The following is a 21,986-nucleotide window of genomic DNA, read 5'->3' as shown; positions in this document are numbered from 1 at the left end:
TCACAATTGCCTCTGTCATCAAGTTTTCAACTCAAGTCTGAGTGGGGGAAAGGTCCAAAAGTCCGACCCGAGCGGGAGCCACCAAATGTGCGACTTACTCCTTCATAGCCGCCACTGGAAGTCCTTTTGTTTAATGTTTTGAATGTAATTTGCAAGTCCAAGAATGAGGTTTAATAATGCCAGAAAACAACACTGAAAGCCAGAAAGTGCACCTCGGAAAATGATTGACTTTATTATATCACAATTATTTAAGTCTTCACATTGCAACCCAATTACTGTTGGTGTATTACGTCCTCTTTGCATTGAGCTAACTTTCATACATGATTTACCATCCCAAGATTAGTTGTGATACTTCTATTTAACATGCATGTCTTGATTCATTGCTCACATATTAATTATTTTATACTTTATCCACTTCAATCATTTATCAATTGGCTTGGCTATCTAAAATATCTAAATGTTGGAATAAGTTGGATAGTTCTTTATTTACCGCAGATGGAGAATTTGATTATTATGAGTTCATGTTAATCCTGGCTTTGTTCCTGGATTGCCCTGTCTCTGATGTGATCACAGCCCAAGGCCAATTTGCTATCCAAAGATATACTTCTCCTTCTGATGGCTCCTTAATTTTGCAATTGAATAATAATGTTAAATCTAGTAAAAGTACTTCATAGAATTTACAGTGCAGAAGGAGACCATTTGGTCCATCGAGTCTGCATCGGCCCATGGAAAAGCACCCTACCTAAGCCCATACCTCCATCCTATCTCCACCCTATCCCCGTAACCCCATCTAACTTTTTTTTTGGACACCAAGTGCAATTTAATGTAGCCAATCCACCTAACCTGCACCTTTGGACTGTGGAAGGAAACCGGAGCACCCAGAGGAAACCCACGCAAACACTGCGTGAACGTGCAGACTCTGCACAGTGGCCCAAACCGGGAATTGAACCTGGGACCTTGGAGCTATGAAGTAACTGTGCTAACCACCGTGCTACCATGCTGTTGTGTTCAGTGTTAAACCCTGTTTGCAATGTCAATTATATCTTTGAAAAAAGCTCTAGGCTGAACAGTAGTATTTGAATATCTGTCCTTTAGGAAGTTGTACTTTTCCGAATGTTCAGACATGCAGCATGCAGAATGGAATGTTTGTCCTAATATTTTATTCCCTGACACAGATAATAAACTTTTCTGTTCTGTATTTTCTAGGACTTTTGACCCTTTACTAGCAATCTTGATCCTTAGCAATTACCCCAATGCTTCGCAACCATTTTTGGAATTAAAGTGATCTTTTTACTTCAACGTTTTCCAATTGTGGACTCATATTTTTTTCTTCCAGTTCTGTGCGAATGATCCAGAAGTGTTTGTACAAGCCTGTCTGCTAGCTCAGGATTACTGCAATGCCATCGATCTGAACTTGGGCTGTCCACAGATGATTGCAAAACGAGGTATCTCAGTTCAATTCTGTTTTCTTGATGAGCTGACTTACTGACATAATGTAAACCATTACTCACTATCCAGTCAATGGAATCACCACATCTGGTCAACATTTGCATCCTGCGCATGAAAGCTTGCTGATTGAAATAACAGCAGCTTTGTACTTGTTTTATTACTGTTTGAATAGAAATGGCTACAGAGACTAGCAAAGCGTTCCAGTAAGGAATTTGAGTTTTATATGGTACATGGGGAGGCCATTCAGCCCATTCAATTTATGCTGGAATTAACTCCCTTTACATTATAAATGTTGAAACTTAATCAATAAAAGCTGTGTTAAATATGGAATGTGCTTTTTATGAAGTACTAATAATATATGAAGTAGTTTACTTAGCCTAAGATTGCACTTTGATGCTTTTGTAGTTTAAGTACTGCAGCTGAGAGTTGTGCGCTGAAAGAGCAGGTGTATTGCAACTTTCTGGTAATTTTAGAAAACATGCAAACAAAGATTGAATGGTTATGATTATGGCTTGATTCTTAGAATTTTAATCTTTAAATGTTATGGATTTACTGTTCTAGTAACATGAAAGATCTAATGATTGGTGTCAATCAGCATAAAAATTGCTTTTGAAGACTATCAATGCATAGCGCTGATTATTAAGTAAGAAAGTGGCCTTGATTGTGATGTCCTAGACTAATAGAATCATAGAATCCCTACAGTGCTTAAGGAGGCCATTTGTCCCATTGTGTCAGCACCGACCCTTCGAATGACAACACCACCCAGGCCCAATTCTCCATCGTAGTCCTGCAACCCCACCCCAAGGGCAATTTAATATGGCCAATCCACCCAGCCTGTACATCTTGGACTGTGGGAGGAAACCGGAGCGCCCGGAAGAAACCCACACAGACCCAGGGAAAATGTGCAAACTCCACACACGGTTACCTGAAGTCTGAATCAAACCCTGGTCCCTGGCTCTGAGGCAGCATTGCTAACCACTGTGTTACAGTGCCGCCACGGTGTGCTGCATCACTTGTACTATGCCAAACATTTACAGTTTGGGTCAGGTGAGTAATTTCCATGGAGTGTATTAATATAGTAATAGCAGTGTCTCATTTTTCTGCACACTAAGGTAGTTCCACAATGAACTGAAGTTTTAAAATGATCATGGATATGCACAGATCTAGTCCTAGCCTTGCAGCACCATCTAGTGTGCAATTATAATCATGCAGTTTGTGGTGAAATTATACTTGGAAATAATCTTGAAAATCAAGGAAACAAATTAGCTTCAAATGTATTCATTATAATAGTTTAGTAAGCCTAAAATAGTTCTGAAATATCAATTACTCATGTATGTGATTTAGGTAACGTAATGTTTGCCTCCAGTTTGGCAAGATGTTCATATAAAAGGGTGAAACTTTTTCAGAAGGTGGTGGCACAGTGATTAGCACTGCTGCCTCTGAGGCCCTGGGTTCGACCCTGGCACCGGGTCACTTTCCGTGTGGAGTTTGCACACTCTCCCCGTGTCTGCATGGGTCTCACCCCCACAACCCAAACATGTGCAGTGTAGGAGGATTGGTCACACTAAATTGCCCCTTAATTGAAGGGGAAAAAAATTAAGTAAAAAAAGCTTTTTCAGAAGTACATTTTGAATGTTTGGTGGGATGCAGGAAACCCAAGATAAAAATCAGGAGGCAACATTGGGATGGTAATTGTTGTCTGATGGCCACCCTGTTTTTTTCATGCAAATCTAGCTTGAAACGATATCTAATTAGAAATGCAAGCTCTATTAATTTGCTGTTTGCAATCTGTTGGCCTGTAACCAATGTTTGTTACATATGAGAGCATGCACAGGATGAGGAAATCAATTCTAGTATTTGTAAAGGAAAAAGAAGACCTGTGAGATGAATTGGTCTGAAGTTCACACAGTGGTTGCATTGATCTCCATCAGGTTTTGAATTCCTGTCTGAGTTGTGGGAACTAGTTGCGCTAAAAGATGGAGCCTCGTATTTTCTATTCTTGATGTGTTTTCAAAACCCAGTATCTCCTATAATAATGCCCATCTAAATTAGTAAACTAAATTACTAATTTAGTAAATTAGTAAACTATCCACAGAGAGGGTGAGAATAGGGCAGTTTATCAGCCATGGTGTTATTCTGGTTTAAGATGCATTTTGAATCACGTAGAGTCTAATTTGTGGGAATGTTTAGAGACTATTTTTGAGGCGATGTGACACTGAGAATTTGTGGGTGACATGCTCAGGATTTTCCATCCATTTCCCTGTTTGTGTGGAAAACATGCCGTTTTCCAATGAATTCCCTGTGCATCCGTGCTTTGCATGGGCTGTCTGAAAGTTCTGTCCCTTCAGCCTATCTCATCCTTAAAAATAGCAACCTTATTTTAATCAAGTAGAAGTTATTTTGTACGAGAATGCCCAGGCGAACCATAATTAAACTTAACTTTCTCGTGACTGATTTATTCACAGGGCACTATGGAGCATTCCTACAGGAAGAATGGGACTTACTACACAAAATGCGTGAGTACTTAATTGGTTATTGAAACACATCATTCTGCAAAGGATCTCTTCAATTTCTTGGGGCTGAGTTATGTATGTTTTAATATTTGACATTGTGCTTCTAGTTCAAAAGCCCATTCCGAGAGATACTTAATGTGGGTGCCAGTTGCTCACAAATTTTTAATACTATACATTTGCCTCTTCTGTGTGGTGTACTGTAAAAAGAAAATGTAAGGGCAATTTAGTGATGGACCTTTATGAGGAGAGAATTCTGTGAAATTAAGTTATCCTACATTTTGCATGGAGCTTTCGAGAGTGATGTTTTTTACTACAGCATGTTTTTCTTAAATTAATTCATGGAAATGTGAGCATCATTGGCAAGGGCTTTTCTATTTATCCTTGAGAAGGTGGTGATGAGCCGTTTTCTTGAACCACTGCGATCTGTTGTGGTCACTGGATACCAACAGTGCTTTTAGGTAGGGAGTTCCAGGATTTTGATTCAGCTACTTCCCCTAATTCAGAAATACGTACTACCCTGCCTAGTTCTTAAGCCATATAATTGTCAATTTGGGAGGTACAATTCGTATATGGCATGGGAATGAGGAGTAAAGAGTGGAAAGGGGCATGGAAATTGTATTAATGTGAACAAAACAAAAGATTGCATGTTAGCTGTCTTAGTGGCAAAGTACATGAACCTGCTAATGATTTGCAGAATGGTAGGCCTGTTTTACAGCTTCACGGGTGTCAGCCATGGCTCATTTGGTAGCATTGTCTCCCCGAGTCACAAAATTCTGACTCGTAACTAAGACGAAAAATCTAGGCTGTCACTCCAGTGCATACTGAGGGCATGCTGCACTGTGAGAGTTGCTATCTCTTGGATGAGATGCCAAACAAAGGCTCCCTATGCTCTCTAAGGCAGATATAAACGATCCCACCACAATATTTTAAAGAAGGGCAGGGAGGTTATCTCCCTGGTCCCGGGCCAATATTTAAACCTCAGTCACCATCACAAAAAGTGCATTATCTGGTCATTATCACGTTGTTATTTGTGAAAGCTTGCTGTGTGTAAATTGGCTGATACATTCCCACATGACAAGAGCACACTGCAAAAAGTATTTAGCTGGTAATACATAGAATTTACAGTGCAGAAGGAGGCCATTCGGCTCATCGAGTCTGCACCGGCTCCTGGTAAGAGCACCCTACCCAAGGTTAACACCTCCACCCTATCCCCATAACCCAGCAACCCCACCCAACACTAAGGGCAATTTTGGACACTAAGGGCAATTTATCATGGCCAATTCACCTAACCTGCACATCTTTGGACTGTGGGAGGAAACCGGAGCACCCGGAGGAAACCCACGCACACACGGGGAGGATGTGCAGACTCCGCACAGACAGTGACCCACGCCGGAATCGAACCTGGGACCCTGGAGCTGTGAAGCGATTGTGCTATCCACAATGCTACTGTGATAAAGCCTTTGGTACACCCTGAGGTCATGTAAAGTGCTACATAAGCACCTTTGTGGGCAGCACTGTAGCACACGTGGCTAGCACTGTGGCTTCACAGCGCCAGGGTCCCAGGTACGATCCATGCTGGATCGCTGTCTGTGCGGAGTCTGCACATTCTCCCCGTGTCTGCGTGGGTTTCCTCCAGGTGCTCCGGTTTCCTCCCACAGTCCAAAGATGTGCAGGTTAGGTGAATTGGCCATGCTAAATTGCCCTTAGTGTCCAAAAAGGTTTGGAGGGGTTATGGGGATAGGGTGGAAGTAAGGGCTTAAGTGGATCGGTGCAGACTCGATGGGCTGAATGGCCTCCTTCTGCACTGTATGTTCCAAGTCCATGTTCTATAAATGTAAGTCTTTTTAAAAAATCTCCATATGACAAGTTCCTGATTTTAGCAGGGAGCTTGAGAAATTAGTTGAATAAAAGCAGATTCATCAGAAAAAGGGAACCAAAAGTGGTGAGTGTGCCACCCTGATGCATTTAGCATTTCAGAGTAAGTTGATGGCTTATGTCAAATAATTAAATCAGAGGTAGGGTCAAAGGAGAAACAAGCATTCATCCTGTTTAATTTACACTCCTTTCTCAGTTTCTGAAGCACATAAGAGAATCTCTGTTCCCATCACTTGCAAAATCCGGGTTTTCCCAGAAGTGAGTAAGACTGTACAATATGCAAAAATGCTGGAGAAAGCAGGTTGCCAGGTAAATAAAGACATTCCTATTTTGTGTTCTAATCATCTTGAATTTGGTGGATATTTTCCGTGTTCATATTTGGATTGTAATCTGAAGGTGTCTGCTCGGCACAGTGAATTGTGCTCTCATCTGACCCAGAAAGTTTGGTTTCAAATACGGGTAGAGTTCCTGTGCTTTGGGTGAGACGCTAATGCACATTATCAAACGTTTTAATTAAATATAACTTATTATTCCTGGAAAACAATATTTCCAATGATAAACCTTACCACCGTTATTTCCTAATCTTCCTTTCATGATGCAAAGCTATCAGTTATTTAGTAATAAACTTGGCAAAACAATATAATCAGATTGGAAAGCAGTAGTACTTTAAAAAAAATTCTCTGTTTGCAAAGGAAATCAAAATGTTAACATTTGGACAGGGGTTAAAACAAAAATCTGAGATCAGAATATTCCTTCACACAATTGGTAACTTGCTTATTATAGATAAGTATCAAAACTGTGGATCCTACCCTGCTGTTAATTGATTTAAATATACCTGATCTAACTTTGCAGAAGACTGGAGGTAGCTATATAATAATCAATGTATTGTTTGCAAGCAACTCCCACAGCAATCATTGCACTTGAAAGCTAATTTTTGAAGCACTGAGTTGTTTTAATGTTCTATGGTATTTTATAAATACAAAGTTAGCCTTTATCTAGAACAGATATTTTGAATTTGGGAGAATTAAAATTAGCTCAGAAGCTCTGTGACCCGCATTTACTTTCAGCTATTTTCTCCTAAAGTAAAACCTGTGACCTGGAGTGCAATATCCAATTATCGTAATTTCATGAACTGGTTTAGGGAAATTTTTGCACATCCAACCTTGGCACTGTTAAAATCGAGCACAAACCAAAATGATCAGTCGGGCTTTTAGAGAGATAGATAGATAGAGAAATACAGCACAGAACAGGCCCTTCGGCCCACGATGTTGCGCCGAACTTTTGTCCTAGGTTAATCATAGAATTTTGGACAATTTGTCATGGCCAATCCACCCAACCTGCACATCTTTGGACTGTGGGAGGAAACCGGAGCACCCGGAGGAAACCCACGCAGTCACGGGGAGGATGTGCAGACTCCACACAGACAGTGACCCAAGTCGAAATCGAACTTGGGGCCCTGGAGCTGTGAAGCAATTGTGCTATCCACAATGCTACCGTGCTGCCCTTAAGAAGTTAACCTACACTCCCTTATTCTACCCTAATCCAAGTACCTATCCAATAGCCGCTTGAAGGTCCATAAATTTTCCGACTCAACTACTACCACAGGCAGTGCATTCCATGCCCCCACTACTCTCTGGGTAAAGAACCTACCTCTGACATCCCCTCTATATCTTCCACCATTTATCTTAAATTTATGTCCCCTTGTAATGGTGTGTTCCACCCGGGGAAAAAGTCTCTGACTGTCTACTCTATCTATTCCCCTGATCATCTTATAAACCTCTATCAAGTCGCCCCTCATCCTTCTCCGTTCTAATGAGAAAAGGCCTAACACCCTCAATCTTTCCTCGTATGACCTACTCTCCATTCCAGGCAACATCCTGGTAAATCTCCTTTGCACCTTTTCCAAAGCTTCCACATCCTTCCTAAAATGAGGTGACCAGAACTGCACACAGTACTCCAAATGTGGCCTGACCAAGGTTTTGTACAGCTGCATCATCACCTCACGGCTCTTAAATTCAATCCCTCTGCTAATGAACGCTAGCACACCATAGGCCTTCTTCACAGCTCTATCCACTTGAGTGGCAACTTTCAAAGAACAATGAACATAGACCCCAAGATCTCTCTGCTCCTCCACATTGCCAAGAACCCTACCATTAACCCTGTATTCCGCATTTTTGTTTTGTTTTGGTTGTAAGAGCCCCTAAACAATACATTTGCATTGTCTCAACTTGTTGTCTTGTGGGTACGGACTTGCAGCAAAAAAATCTGTCTTAATCTTTAAACCTGATAAGACTCTCAAATAACAGGCTCTCAAATTATTTTAAACCATCTTATGAATTCTGTTCCTTTTGTAAATATGAAGGGAGGCGTGACAGATGAGAAAATGTTTTTTTTTAGTAAACTGACGCTCAAATGCAATTAGTCCTATTACAGCTAGCAGATCTACATAATATTTCATGGAATAAATGAATGCTTGCTCAGTTTCATTTCAGTCAAGTTCATTATGTGACATAGTTAAAAGAAGAATTATGCTGCTCGCTAGCCACACAACTGCTGTTGACTTTAGTGCTTTCCAAATGTTATGCTTTTTAAATACATATACAAGCGATAATCTGTTTCAGCTGTTAACTGTTCACGGTCGTACCAAGGAACAAAAAGGGCCTCTGACCGGTATAGCTGACTGGGAACACATAAAAGCTGTGAGGTAAGAAGCCAATACCACTGCGCATTCTACAGAATAATAGGTGACAAGTGAACATTGACATAAATAGTGCCAATTAATTCTTCACAGTTTTCTCATCAGCAAAGGGAATGGAAGAATTCCCGGTTAGGAGTGGAATCTTTATTTATTTATGGTCGTCTTATCAAAGTCTTGCAAGTAAAATGAAAGCAGTCCTGTCCAACTTCATGTGAGCACAATCAAAATATCAGTGATTTGATCTTGTGAAAATTATTAATTTTAGATTTTGTCATGACCAGTGCTAGATGCCTGTTGCTATTCATGGGCAATTAGTATGATAAAAAAATTTTTTTTACAGTATCCAATTCATTTTTTCCAATTAAGGGGCAATTTAGCATGGCCAATCCACCTACCTGCACATCTTTGGGTTGTGGGGGAGAAACCCACGCAAACACGGGGAGAATGTGCAAACTCCACACTGACAGTGACCCAGAGCCGGGATCGAACCTAGGACCTCAGCGCTGTGAGGCAGCAGGGCTAACCCACTGCGCCACCGTGCTGCCCCAATTGTTATGTATTTTAATATTTTTATCATGCTACTTTCCCTATGCAAATCACCACACCTTCAGGAAGGAACAGCAGCAGCTCCAAGGTCAGCTGCAAGAACAATAATGATCTCTTCTACCCATTTTCATTCACCCAATACCCTTCACGGTGGCATAGTGGTTAGCACTGCTGCCTCACAGCGCCAGGGACCTGGGTTCAATTCCAGCCTCGGGTGTCTGTGTGGAATTTGTACATTCTCTTTGTACGTTCTGTTCTCCCTGTGTCTGCGTGGGTTTCCTCCGGGTGCTCCGGTTTCCTCCCACAATCCAAAGACGTGCAGGTTTGATGAAGTGACCATTCTAAATTGCCCCTTGGTGTCCAAAAATGTTAGGTAGGGTTACGGGGATGGGGTGGGGGTGTGGGCCTAGGTAAGGTGCTCTTTCAGAGGGTCGGTGCAGACTCGATAGGCCAATAGGCCTCCTTTTGTACTGTAGGGATTCTATGATTTTCCCTTATTCCATCTCCCTGTTAGGAAGTAGTCTTACAGCTGGTCATAACTTTCAAATAAAGCCCTGTAATACAGACCAAACCTCAGTATGTGGGATTTTATCGATGTCTGATCCCACTCAAACAACTCATACTCTTTCCATCAGTAGTGAACACCCTTTAATTGCTAATTTGTATCGTCCTGTGAGTACCTTCCACAACACGTGGTGAAATTGATGTCTTTTTGCAGCTTCCTCTTTCGACACTAATGGTCTTGGAACACAATGGGAATGTAGAAGCTCACCTGGTATCACTCTGCCATCTATCACTCTGCATTGTTCTTAAAGTTTCAAGCCAAATAAATAATTGGAAATTAATTCACAAACATTGGATTCTGGGAACCCACTCACCGTCGCTCCTCAGTTTTGCCTTTTTGTTCGCATCATTGTTGCATCTCATTTTATAAGTTGGAGAAGGTTTAGAGGAAAATGATAAGGATGATACCATGATAATCCAGAGACCCAGAGTTGTGCTCTGGAGACCCAGGTTCAATCTCAGCATGGCAGATTGTGAAATTTGAATTCAATAAAGTCTGGAATTGTAAGTCTACTGATGACCATTGTCGATTGTTGCGAAGACCCATTTTGTTTACTAATGTCCTTGAGGGAAGGGGATCTGCAATGCTTACCTGGTCTGATGTACATATGACTCCAGATCCACAGTAATGTGATGCCTTTTAAATGCCCTCTGAAGTGGCCCAGTAAGCCGCTCAGTTCAAGGGCAAATTGGGGATGGCAATAAATGCTGGCCCAGCCAGCGATGCCCACACCATATGAATGAATAGAAACAAAAAGTTCAAAGATTAAATTTGCAAATCTGAAATAAAAGCAGAAAATGTGGGAAATGTTCAGCAGGTCTGGCAGCATCTGTGGAGAAAAATAACCTGAAATGCTTCCATCGCCATTGATGCCACCTGATCTGCTGAGTATTCTCAACATTTTCTGCTTTTATTTCCGATTTCCGCCGTCCGTAGTATTTTGATTTTTGATAAACTGAAGCTTATCATATTCATAAAGGCTATTGGAACAGGGCACCTAACGGGTAGAAGCAGAATTTGGCCTGGGAGCATAGAGCTAGAGGTCATAGGTCTTGCAATGAATTATAATCAAGCAAAACTGGAGATTAGGAGGCATTTTCTTACCAGAGCAATGGATTTGTAAAATAAGCTCCCAGTAAAAGCATTTCATTCTGTCAATTTAATCCTTCATCAAATATATATTTTCTCATTATACTGCATAGGAGTGTTTTCTAAGACAATACTGCAGCAATATTTTGACAGTAATTTTTTGATCTTTTCATCTATGAAGGTCAATATATAGACACTACAATTGACCGTACTCATTTACACACATCATTCATTGCAAGTCTGATTACTAAAGATGTTCCTAGAATAAATTCAATATGCTGTTCAATGCAGGAAAGAAATGAACATCCCTGTTTTTGCAAATGGTAACATCCAGTACCTGAGCGACGTTGAGCGATGCATTCAGGAAACAGATGTACAAGGTGTAATGAGTGCAGGTATGTCCCCAAAGCAAATTTACTTCACCTGTTTCTAATTAACCTGCCTGATTATAGTTTGCATTTTCTTTTGTTAACACAATATAGATAAAATCTTGGATCAGCATGTATTTCCCGTTGATGAAACCTTATTTCTGATTGGCAACTTTTCCATTATAAATTGCACTGTCAATGTTTATAAAAGAAATTGACGTTGTCAACTTCCCGTGCTGATTATATCAGTGCCACTGTTTGCTTTATAGCAGCTCCATTTTGTATTACCAAACTCAGCCTCTACAACAGGAAACTTCAATAAAAACAGTGGATGCTGGATAAACTCAGCAGGTCTGGCAGCATCTGTGGACAAAACAGAGTTGATATTTCGAGTCGAAATGACCCTTCTGCAGAACTGAACAAAAGTAGAAATGTGAAGAATTGCATAGTTGGAAACCTGGTTGCCTAATCAACAACTCAAATTGCTCTAAGCTTTGCTGATGAATCTTAAACTGTATAAATCAAAGAATAATATAAAATAAGGGCAGAATATAATGGCAGAAAAGGTGTTTGAATGGCCTCTGTGCAGTCTGATCCAATTATTCCACCACTCTCTTTATCCCATTTCACTGTACAGCTATGCTTGACCTTCATTTTCCAAGTGTAACCCCATGGATGTTGTTACATATTTCAAAGGAAAATAAGCAAAGATAGCTTCCATGAAAACTGTACTCTGTATTGCAAAAAAAAGGGTCCTCACAAACCGTTTAATATGTGCACTTATTTCCATTCTTCACCAATCCTTCAGCTATCAAAGGAATGGTTGGATAACCTATTCTCAGGCCAAACACCCAAGAGCCCACGGTGAGCTGGATCCGATTTTTGCTTCACTTCTGCAAAGGACACTGGCCCCTTACTTAGCAGTTCCCTACACTTGCAACCAATTGAAAACCGAGAGAACTCCAAAAAAATCAAATGTCCTGTGTGTTACCGGCTGTTAGTGGAGAATTAAGAGACATTTGCTAAAACAATAGCAAACTAATAAAGCAGATATCGTCACCCAAATAATGTAAAGTAAATTTATTTTCTCAAAGGGTAACAACATATTCTGAGACTTGCGGATGTCAGCTGTTCAATAAGACAGCACAAATGGGCACAGCATTGTCAAATTCCCCACAAGAAGGTCGGGCACAGATCTCCAGCGTAGGCTGCGGTTAAAGTGTACTTTAAGCAGCTTTCTTTTAAATAAAAACAATCCTCCGTCCACATCAACTACTGTCCTCGTGCATAATAATGAATGCAAACCTATGTACTAAAACACCGCAGCGTAATTATTCAGAATGTGCAACATCTAAACAGGCCATTCGGCCCACCCAGTAGATGGACATCTATGCTTGCACTCAAGCCTTCTCCCATCCTTCCTCGCTGATGAGTCAGTGTGCTGTGGCATTTCCTCACCAGAGATATCCTCGATAATCAAAGCTGAAATATACAATTGCTTTCCAGCAAAGCAACTGGCATTTAGCTGAAATTTAACTTCATAGGAAAAGTATGTATAGCGCAAAATTACACACACGTTTTTATTAACTAATACATAAATATGCATGCAAGCTATTTCATAATTTTCACTAAAGGCAGTCTTGATGAACTATCTTGTGGGCAGAGAAATAGCACGGTGAAATGGTTTTGACAGGTAGCGGGCCAGCTGGCTGAAAAGTACAAAAGGTTTTTATTGCTTCATACTTACAAAAGTGTGCAAACAGGTTTTAAGCAATTGGAGGGAAAAAGTAGCAATGCCTTTCTGAAATAGTTTGGGGTTTTTTAGATTGAAAAATAAATGTCCAGTGCCCATCCGGGCCGGAGAATCGCAGGTTGCCATGAGAAATGGTGAGCGGCGATTCTCCGAGCGGCCTGTCGAAAAACGCGACACACCATTTTTGGGGGTGGTGTGGGGGGGGTGGGAGGGAACCGGGGGGGGGGGGTGGGAGGGAACCGGGGGGGGAACCGGTGGGAGGGAACCGGTGGGGGGGGGGGAACCGGGGGGGGGGGGGGGGGGTGGGAGGGAACCTGGGGGGTGGGGGTGGGGAGAACCGGGGGGGGGGGGGGGGGGGAGAACCGCGGGGGGTTCCAGGGCGGCGTGTCGTCATTCGCCCGGCCCTCCCGCGATTCTCCCACCCGGCGTGGGGAGCGGAGAATCGCGCCCAGAGGGTTTGAGTGGTCTGGTATGCTTAAAATGAGACATATCTTCAGGGTCAGATGAAGTAAGGGAGGAATTAGCAGAGGCACTGGCAATAATTTTCAGTTCCTCTCTGGTCACAGGAGAGATCCTGGAGGATTGCCAATGTGGTACCATTCTGCAAAAAGGAGGAAGGGATAAACCAGGAAACTACAGGCCAGTCTATGTAACCTGTGGTCGGGAAACTATTGGAATAAATTCTGAGAGACTGAATTAATCTGCATTTAAAGAGGCAGGGATTAATCAAGAACAGTCAGCAAGGTTTTGTTAAGGGGATGTCATGTCTGACCAACTTGATTGAATTTTCCGAAGAGGTGACCAGGTGAATTTTCCGAAGAGGTGACCAGGTATGTGGATGAGAGCAAATCATTTGACGTAGTTTACTTGGACTTCAGCAAGGCTTTTGATAAGGTTCCACATGGGAGACTTTAGCGAAGGCAAGAGCCCATGGTGTTATGGGCCAGGGTTTAGAGAACCCCAAAGTGTATCATGGAGTTCACCTGACGCGCAACTTTTAATAGATTGTGGTATGGAGAGCACACGGCCCATTCTATAGGTTTGGTACAGCAGAAATGGAAAAGTATTTTTTAAAGCAAAACAATGTTTATTCTATGAACTCAAGTTAACCATTTTAAAACATACAGTGAACATCTGGGCAACCATTAATTCAAATACAACCCCCAAAGAATACAACACTAAGTAATACTTAAGCTGTCTTTTTAACATCCATAAAACTTTTTTTTAAAACAAGAACTTTTAACAGAAGCACATCAAGTTAAAGTCACTACTGAGAGCAGTTATTATTTTTAAATCACCAAAAGATCGATTTACAGTCTTTAGATTACAGATAGAGCGACTAGTACCCCTTCTGGCTGTGACTGCAGCTATCCAGCTCTGAAAACTAAACTAAAACACACCCTGCACCAAACAGCCTAAAACGAAAGTAAAAAGCTGACAGCCCAGCTCCACCCAGTCTCTGACATCACTGCAGTAATAAAAACCCATTTCTTAAAGGTACACGTGTTACAGATATTTATATACACACCCATTTATAAACACCCATTTCTTAAAGATACACTCACATGAAACCCCCTCCCCCCAAGAAAAAAAACCCATCAGTTTAAAGATGGTTTCATTTTTCACCTTTTCGCTATCCTTTGAGAAATATCCACAGTAAATATACTTTTTTGTTTCAAAAAACAACATACGCAAACAGGTATAATAATATTGTCCATTTTTTTTTTGTTCTTCTTCCTCCAACTGGAACTGCTTCTGTTCATCACATTCGTGACAAAGCATCGGCTATCACGTTTTCTCGCCTGCCACATGTACTATTTTTAAATGAAATGGCTGTAACAATGCAGTCCAGCGAAACAGCCTTGCATTGTTAATCCGGAATCGCTCCAAAAACGTCAACGGATTATGATCAGTATATATAATGGTGTCAAGACGGATTGCTGGTCACATAAATGTGAAAATGTTGCATAGCTAGCACCAAACTCAACGTCTCCTTCTCAATCGTTGAATACTTTTTCTGGTGAGAATTCAATTTCTTTGAAAAATAACTAATAGGCCGCTCTAGCCCCTCGTCGTCGTCTTGTAGAAGCACCGCACCTACACCCACATCACTCGCATCAACCGCCGCTTTGAATGGTTTCGTATAATTTGGGATGGCTGACACATGAGCAGTGGTTAACACAGCCTTCAGGCCGTCAAATGCCTGTTGACACTTCGCTGTGCACTGGAATTTGTTACGCTTCTTGAGCAAGTCCGTCAGTGGAGCGACCACACTGCTGAAATTAGGTACAAATTTCCGGTAAAATCCACTCATACCAAGAAATCGCATAATTTCCCGTTGTGTTGAGGGTATCGGAAACTCCCCAATAACTTTTGTTTTCACATCCCGTGGGACCATTCAACCCCGTCAATTGTATGGACAAGGAAAGTGACTTGGGCTTTTCCAAATTCCCTTTTGGCTAGGTTTATCACCAAACCGGGCACAATTGGGTAATCCTGACATGACTTTGTTAGTTAACCGTTGAAATGTGGCTGGGGCGTTTTTCATGCCAGATGGCATAACTTTGAATTGGTATATACCATCTGGAGTCACAAAAGTTGAAATCTCCTTCGCCCTTTCGGATAAAGGTACCTGCCAGTAGCCATTAAGTAAATCCAGTTTGGCAATAAAATCTGATTGTCCCACTTTCTCAATGCAATCCTCCAAACGTGGGTCAGGATAAGAGTCTGTTCTTGTATCTGCATTAACCTTTCTATAGTCCACACACAACCGTTGGGGACCATCTGGTTTAGGCACCATCACTATAGGTGAGCTCCATTGGCTGCAACCCACTTCAATTATGCCATTTTTAAGCATACACTCAATCTCTTTGTTAACCTGTGCCAATTTTAAAGGGTTAAGTCTGTATGGATGTTGCTTGATTGGAACAGCATTTCCCACATCTACATCATGTATAGCCATTTGAGATACTTCCAAATTTATCTCCACAAATATGCCCATGTGATATCAATACCTCTTTCAGGTCAGTCCGTGTTTCCTCTGGAAGGTAACTCAACAGTTTATCCCAATTTTTAAGAACATCCTCGTTTTCCAATTTAATTTGAGGTATGTCAAATTCACAGTCATCTGGATTTGGTTTGTCACTTTGAATTAGAATCATTAAAACCTCCTTTTTCTCTCCTTCCCTTTCAAAGTACCTTTTAAGCATATTCACATGACACACTCGGTGAGTTTTCCCTCTATCAGGTGTTTTTACCACATAATTCACCTCACTTAATTTCCTTTCAATCTGATAAGGTCCACAAAACCTTGCTTTTAAAGGTTCACCTGTCACTGGTGACAATACTAAAACTTTATCTCCACAGGCAAAGCTACGAACTTTGATTTCTTGTCCGCTACACGTTTCATCACATTTTGTGCACTTTTTAAATGCTGTCTGGCCAATTCACCTGCTCTATTTAATCATTCCCTCAAATGTGACACGTAATCCAATAATGTAGGTTCCGATTTCTCACTCACCAATTTTTCATTAATCAATTTAAGTGGTTCTCTTACCTCATGACCAAACATTTGTTCAGAAGGACTTAATTTGGTTGACTCATGAGGTGCATCTCTAATTGCGAACAGTACGAATGGAATTCCTTTATCCCAATCCACTGGGTAATCTTGACAAGCCCTCAACATTGTCTTTAATGTCTGATGCCACCTTTCTAACGCTCCCTGCGATTCTGGATGGTACGCAGTTGATTTAAATTGATGTATTCCTCAGCTATCCATAACTTCTTTGAATAACCTTGAGGTAAATTTTGATCCTTGATCTGATTTCTGTGGGTAGTCCATATCTAGTAAAGAATTTAATTAACTCCTCCACAATCTTTTTAGCTGCAATATTACGTACTGGAATGGCCTCTGGAAACCTAGTAGATACATCCATTATTGTCAAAGATATTGATCCCCACTTTTCGTTTTAAGAAGCGGTCCTACGCAATCAATTAGGACCTTTGTTAAAGGTTCCTCAAATACTGGAATGGGTATTAAGCGTGCTGGTTTTATCACTGCTTGAGGTTTCCCTATCACTTGACATGATTGACAAAATTTAACTACAACTTTATGTAGTCCAGGCCAATTAAAATGTTTTTGTATTTTAGCTCGAGTTGTCCTTATTCCCAAATGACCTCCCACTGGTACCTCATGTGCAACTCTCACCACCTCCTTTCTATACCCTACCGGCAATACTACTTGATGAACTTCAGCCCACTTTTCATCCGCCTGCATATGTAAAGGTCTCCATTTTCTCATCACAACATCACTTTTACGGTAATAACACTCTGGTATACACGCAGATTCCTCTTCTGCATATGCTTTCTGATACATCCGTTTTATTTCTACATCTTTCTGTTGTAACTCCGCCAATTTTCTTGAACTAAAAGTATCCATCTCATCCTCCACCTGTTCTTGTTCCTTTTCAACCATCTGATCAAAAATCGTTTCTGATAATTGCACTTCAACTTCATCTTCACTCTTTGATTTTGCCTCTTGTCTTAGTTTGCGACTTTGTTACCACACAATCCGGAAAAATCCCAGGATATTCGTCCTTCAACACTTCAGTTGCCTGATTTTGCACTGGCTTATCAACCACAGTAGGCCTCACTCCCACCTGCGATCCAGCTATATCATTACCCAAGATAAACTGTATTCCTGGACAAGATGGTTTCTCTATTACTCCTACTACCACTTCACCACTCTTCACTGGACTTTCCAACCTTACCTTGTATAATGAAACACTACTCCTCTCAACCTGAATTCCACATATTATCACCTTTTCTGGCAACATTCTTCCCAAACTACATAACTTCTCATCTCTTACCATTAAAGATTGTCTAGCTCCCGTATCTCTTAAAATTGTGACTTCTTTACCTGCTCCTCCTGATACACATGAGTAAACTTTACCCATGAAAGTAAATTCTTTAAAGTGATCTGGCACCTTCTTATCAATCACCTTTTGGTCAGGCTACACAATCTTTCGCACCTCCTTCGCTTCACTTGGGCTTTCCTTTCCCACTTTAACAAACCCCACTTTCTTATCCTGTTTTACCACATCAGCCTTCCCAGTGCTTTTCTTCGACCACCAACACTGTGACTTTACATGGCCTAGTTTATTACAGTGAAAACATTTGAAACTTTTGATTTCTCTTCCACCCTCCTGGATTTCTTTTTAAATCTGAGGTACACTCACCTTATTATCTCCCATCAGATCACCTTTACCTTTACCACTTGAGTATTTCTCTTGTCCCCAGTTTCTATCCCTCACAGGCTGAAACTGATGTCGGAACCAAGCTTTGATTTGTGAATTAATTCATAATCATCTGCCCTTTCTGCTGCTAATCTCGCAGTTTTAACCCTCTGCTCTTCCACACGAGTTCTCACTACATCAGGAATTGAATTTTTCAACTCCTCCAAAAGTATAATTTCTCCTGAGAGCTTTGTAAGTTTGGTGTATTTTCAAAGCCCTTATCCACCTATCAAAATTACTCTGTTTGAGCCTTTCAAACTCCATGTATGTTTGACCAAATTCTTTCCTTACAATTCTAAACCTTTGTCTGTAGGCTTCAGGCACTAGTTCATATGCACCTAAGATGGATTTTTTCACCTCCTCATACGTCCCAGATACCTCCTCCGGTAGTGATGCAAACAATTCACTCGCTCTACCTACCAGCTTTGTTTGAATCAGTAATACCCACATATCCTGTGGCCATTTCATTTGTTTAGCTACCCTCTCAAATGAAATGAAAAATGTTTCTACCTCCTTCTCGTCAAACCTTGGTAATGCTTGGAAATATTTAAATAGATCCCCACCAAACGTTCGACTTTGATTCTCTTTCTCACTTTCCTCATCACTATCATCCAACTGTACGTTTCCCTTTACGTCTGCCAATTTTAACTGACTGTCATGTTTTATGGCCATTTTCTGAAGTTCAAACTCTCTCTCTTTATCTTTTTCCCTGATCTGTATCTCCCTTTCTCTTTCTTTTGGTTCTGCTTGGGCTATTCTTTCTTTTCTCATTTCTTCTCTCTCCTTTACTTTTTCCTCTCTTTCGTATTCAAGCTGCTTTCATTCTTTCTCATGTTCCATTTGTTTAATTTGCAACTGAATTTTTGCCATTTCCAATGAGTCAAACTGTATCTCAGACAACTTTAAATGCTTAGCCACCACCATAATTACCTAATCTTTTCGCATTTTGTCAGGTAATGTTAACGGCAATGTTTTTGCCAAATCTAACAGTCTGCTTTTCGTCTCTGTCTGTAAGTTACTGCGTGTGACCGTCTCCATCCCCAAAACCTTCAGAGCCTCTGAAAGAGCCATTGTCCACAACACACTCCCTACTTCAACTGAAATACCACACCTGAAAAGCAACCACAATATGCTCACCCCTCACTGTCTTTAAGTTCACTAAGCCAATCTAATAGATACACTTTGGGGGCTCGTTCGGGATAAAAGTCTATCATGGAGTTCACCTGATGCACAACTTTTAATAGATGGTGGTATGGAGAGCACACGGCCCACTCTACAGGTGTGGTACAGCAGAAATAGAAAAGTATTTTTTAAAGCAAAACAATGTTTATTCTATGAACTCAAGTTAGCTTTTTTAACACCTTAGCAACCATTAATTCAAATACAACCCCCAAAGAATACAACACTAAGTAGGCCGTAAGCTGTCCTTTTAACATCCATAAGACTTTAAAAAAAGAACTTTTAACAGAAGCACATCAAGTTAAAGTCACTACTGAGAGCAGTTATTATTTTTAAATCACCAAAGGATCGATTTACAGTCTTTAGATTAGAGAGAGAGAGACTAATACCCCTTCTAGCTGTGACTGCAGCTATCCAGCTCTGAAAACTAAACTAAAACACACCCTGCAGCAAACAGCCTAAAATAAAAGTAAAACCTGACAGACAGCTCAGCTCAACCCACCCTCTGACACCACTGCAGTAATAAACACCCATTTCTTAAAGGTACACTCGCTACAGATATTTATATATGCATCCATTTATAAACACTCATTTCTTAAAGGTACTCTCACATGACAATGAGATCCAATGAAATTTAGAAAATTGGATCCAAAATTGGCTGAGTGGCAAGAAGAAGAGGGTGATGGTCGAAGGGTGTTTTTCTGGCTGGCAGTTTCCCATAGGGTGGCGAATGGATCTGTTTTGGGTCCCTTGCTGTTTGTGGTTTACATAAATGATTTAGGTATGAATGTAGGAGGATTGATCAGTAAGTTTGCAGATGATACGAAAATTGAGGTGGTGGTAAATAGTGATGAGGATAGCTTTAGATTACAGGAGGATATAGACTGGTTAGTCAGGTAGGCTGATCTGAGGCAAATGGAATTCAATCCGGTTAAGTGTGACATGATGAACGTGGGCAGGACAAACAAGGCAGGGGAATACATGACAAATGGCAGGACCCTAGGAAGCACCGAGGATCAGAGGGACCTTGGTGTTCATGTATACTGATCCCTTAAGGTCGCAGAGCAAGTGGATAAAGTGGCTAAGAAGGCAAACGGTATACTTGCCTTTGTTAGCTGAAGCATAGAGTTTAAGAGCAGGAAGGTTATGCTGGAACGGTATAAATTAAAAAAAAAAAATTTAGAGTACCCAATTATTTATTTTTTTCAATTAAGGGGCAATTTAGCATGGTCAATCCACCTAGCCTGCACATCTTTGGGTTGTGGGGGTGAGACCCACATACACAATGGGGAGCATGTGCAAACTCCACACGGACAGTGACCTGGGGCCGGGATTAAACTGGGTACTTCGAGACAGCAGTGCTCACCATTGCGCCACCGTGCTGCCCATATAAAACGTTGGTTAGGCCACAGCTGGAGTATTGTATGCAGTTCTAGAATCCACATTATAGAGGAATGTCATAACACTGGAGATTTACCTGGATGTTGCTTTAGCTTGCTTTCGTGAAGGCAGAGACCCTCATAACATTTAGGAAGTATTTAGATGTGCACTTGGAATCCCAGGGCATACAAGGCTATAGGCCAAGTGCTGGAAGATGGGATTGGAATAGTTAGGTGGTTGTTTTTGACCAGCACAGACATGATGGGCCGAAGGGCCTTTTCTGTCCTTTAGGACTGTAAATGTGGAAACTTGTACCAGAAATTATACTCGTATTTTAAGATGTCGCAGCCTTTAATTTGATGCATGGTTCTGAAAAATGAGTTAAAACCTGTACAAGTATCTTCTTATGACTCAGCAAGTTTATCCTTTTTTAAAAATATAAATTTAGAGTACCCAATTCATTTTTTCCAATAAAGGGGCAATTTAGCGTGGCAAATATGCAAACACGGGGAAAATGTGCAAACTCCACACTGACAGTGACCCAGAGCCAGCATCAAACCTAGGACCTCGGCGCCGTGGGGCTGCAGGGCTAACCCACTGCGCCACCGTGCTGCCCTAAGTTTATCCTTTTGAGTAGCTGAGCTGTACAGACTAGAAAGTGAGGACTGATCCTCACTCACAGTTGACATCTACAGGAGCAGTGATTGATGACCAAACAGTTGATGTCTCTGATTGATTAGGCAGGGAAATTGGTATTGAAGATTTTTTTTTAAAGTGATGAAAGTTTTGGTTTCTGAAGTTGATGTCAGGTGAGGTCAAGACAAAACTCATTGAATAACAACTACTCACTAACCAATGTACGTGAAGGCCTGTTATTCATGTAACTGCATCATGATAAGGACTCAGTGATTTCACAAGTGTTCGATGGAGATGGGACAAAATTCCCCCGCTTGGAAGAATTGCCGCTCGCCGTTTTTCACTGTGATTCTCCGACCCGGATGGGCCGAGCGGCCTGCAGTTCGCGGCCGTTTCACGACGACGGCAAACACACCTGGTCCCTGCCGTCGTGAAACGGGAGTGAGAAGCCCGTTTGGGGCTTGTAGGTGGCCTAGCAAGGAAAGAGCACCACGACTGTGCTCGGGAGGGGACAGGCCCGCGATCGGTGCCCACCGATTGTCGGGTCGGCGTCCAAATCGGACGTACTATTTACCCTCCGCCGCCCCGCAAGATCAAGCCACCATGTCTTGAGGGGCAAGACGGCCACCGCGCATGCGCGG

General features: G+C 41.4%; 1 protein-coding gene across 2 annotated transcripts in view; it reads left to right on the top strand.

The window, feature by feature from the left end:
- Nucleotides 1-21,986, top strand: part of dus1l (dihydrouridine synthase 1-like (S. cerevisiae)) — a 71,859-nt gene that overhangs the window by 6,040 nt on the left and 43,833 nt on the right. For both annotated transcript variants that reach the window (XM_038777082.1, XM_038777081.1), the window contains exons 3-7: nucleotides 1,337-1,445; nucleotides 3,915-3,965; nucleotides 6,034-6,146; nucleotides 8,459-8,541; nucleotides 11,027-11,130. In XM_038777082.1, the coding sequence (XP_038633010.1) occupies nucleotides 1,337-1,445; nucleotides 3,915-3,965; nucleotides 6,034-6,146; nucleotides 8,459-8,541; nucleotides 11,027-11,130 (460 nt within the window). The remainder of the gene's footprint in view (nucleotides 1-1,336; nucleotides 1,446-3,914; nucleotides 3,966-6,033; nucleotides 6,147-8,458; nucleotides 8,542-11,026; nucleotides 11,131-21,986) is intronic.

Source organism: Scyliorhinus canicula, chromosome 18, assembly GCF_902713615.1.
Source record: "Scyliorhinus canicula chromosome 18, sScyCan1.1, whole genome shotgun sequence".
NCBI lineage: Eukaryota > Metazoa > Chordata > Chondrichthyes > Carcharhiniformes > Scyliorhinidae > Scyliorhinus > Scyliorhinus canicula.
Note: the sequence above shows the minus strand (reverse complement) of the source record. Positions and strands in the feature narration are given on the sequence as shown.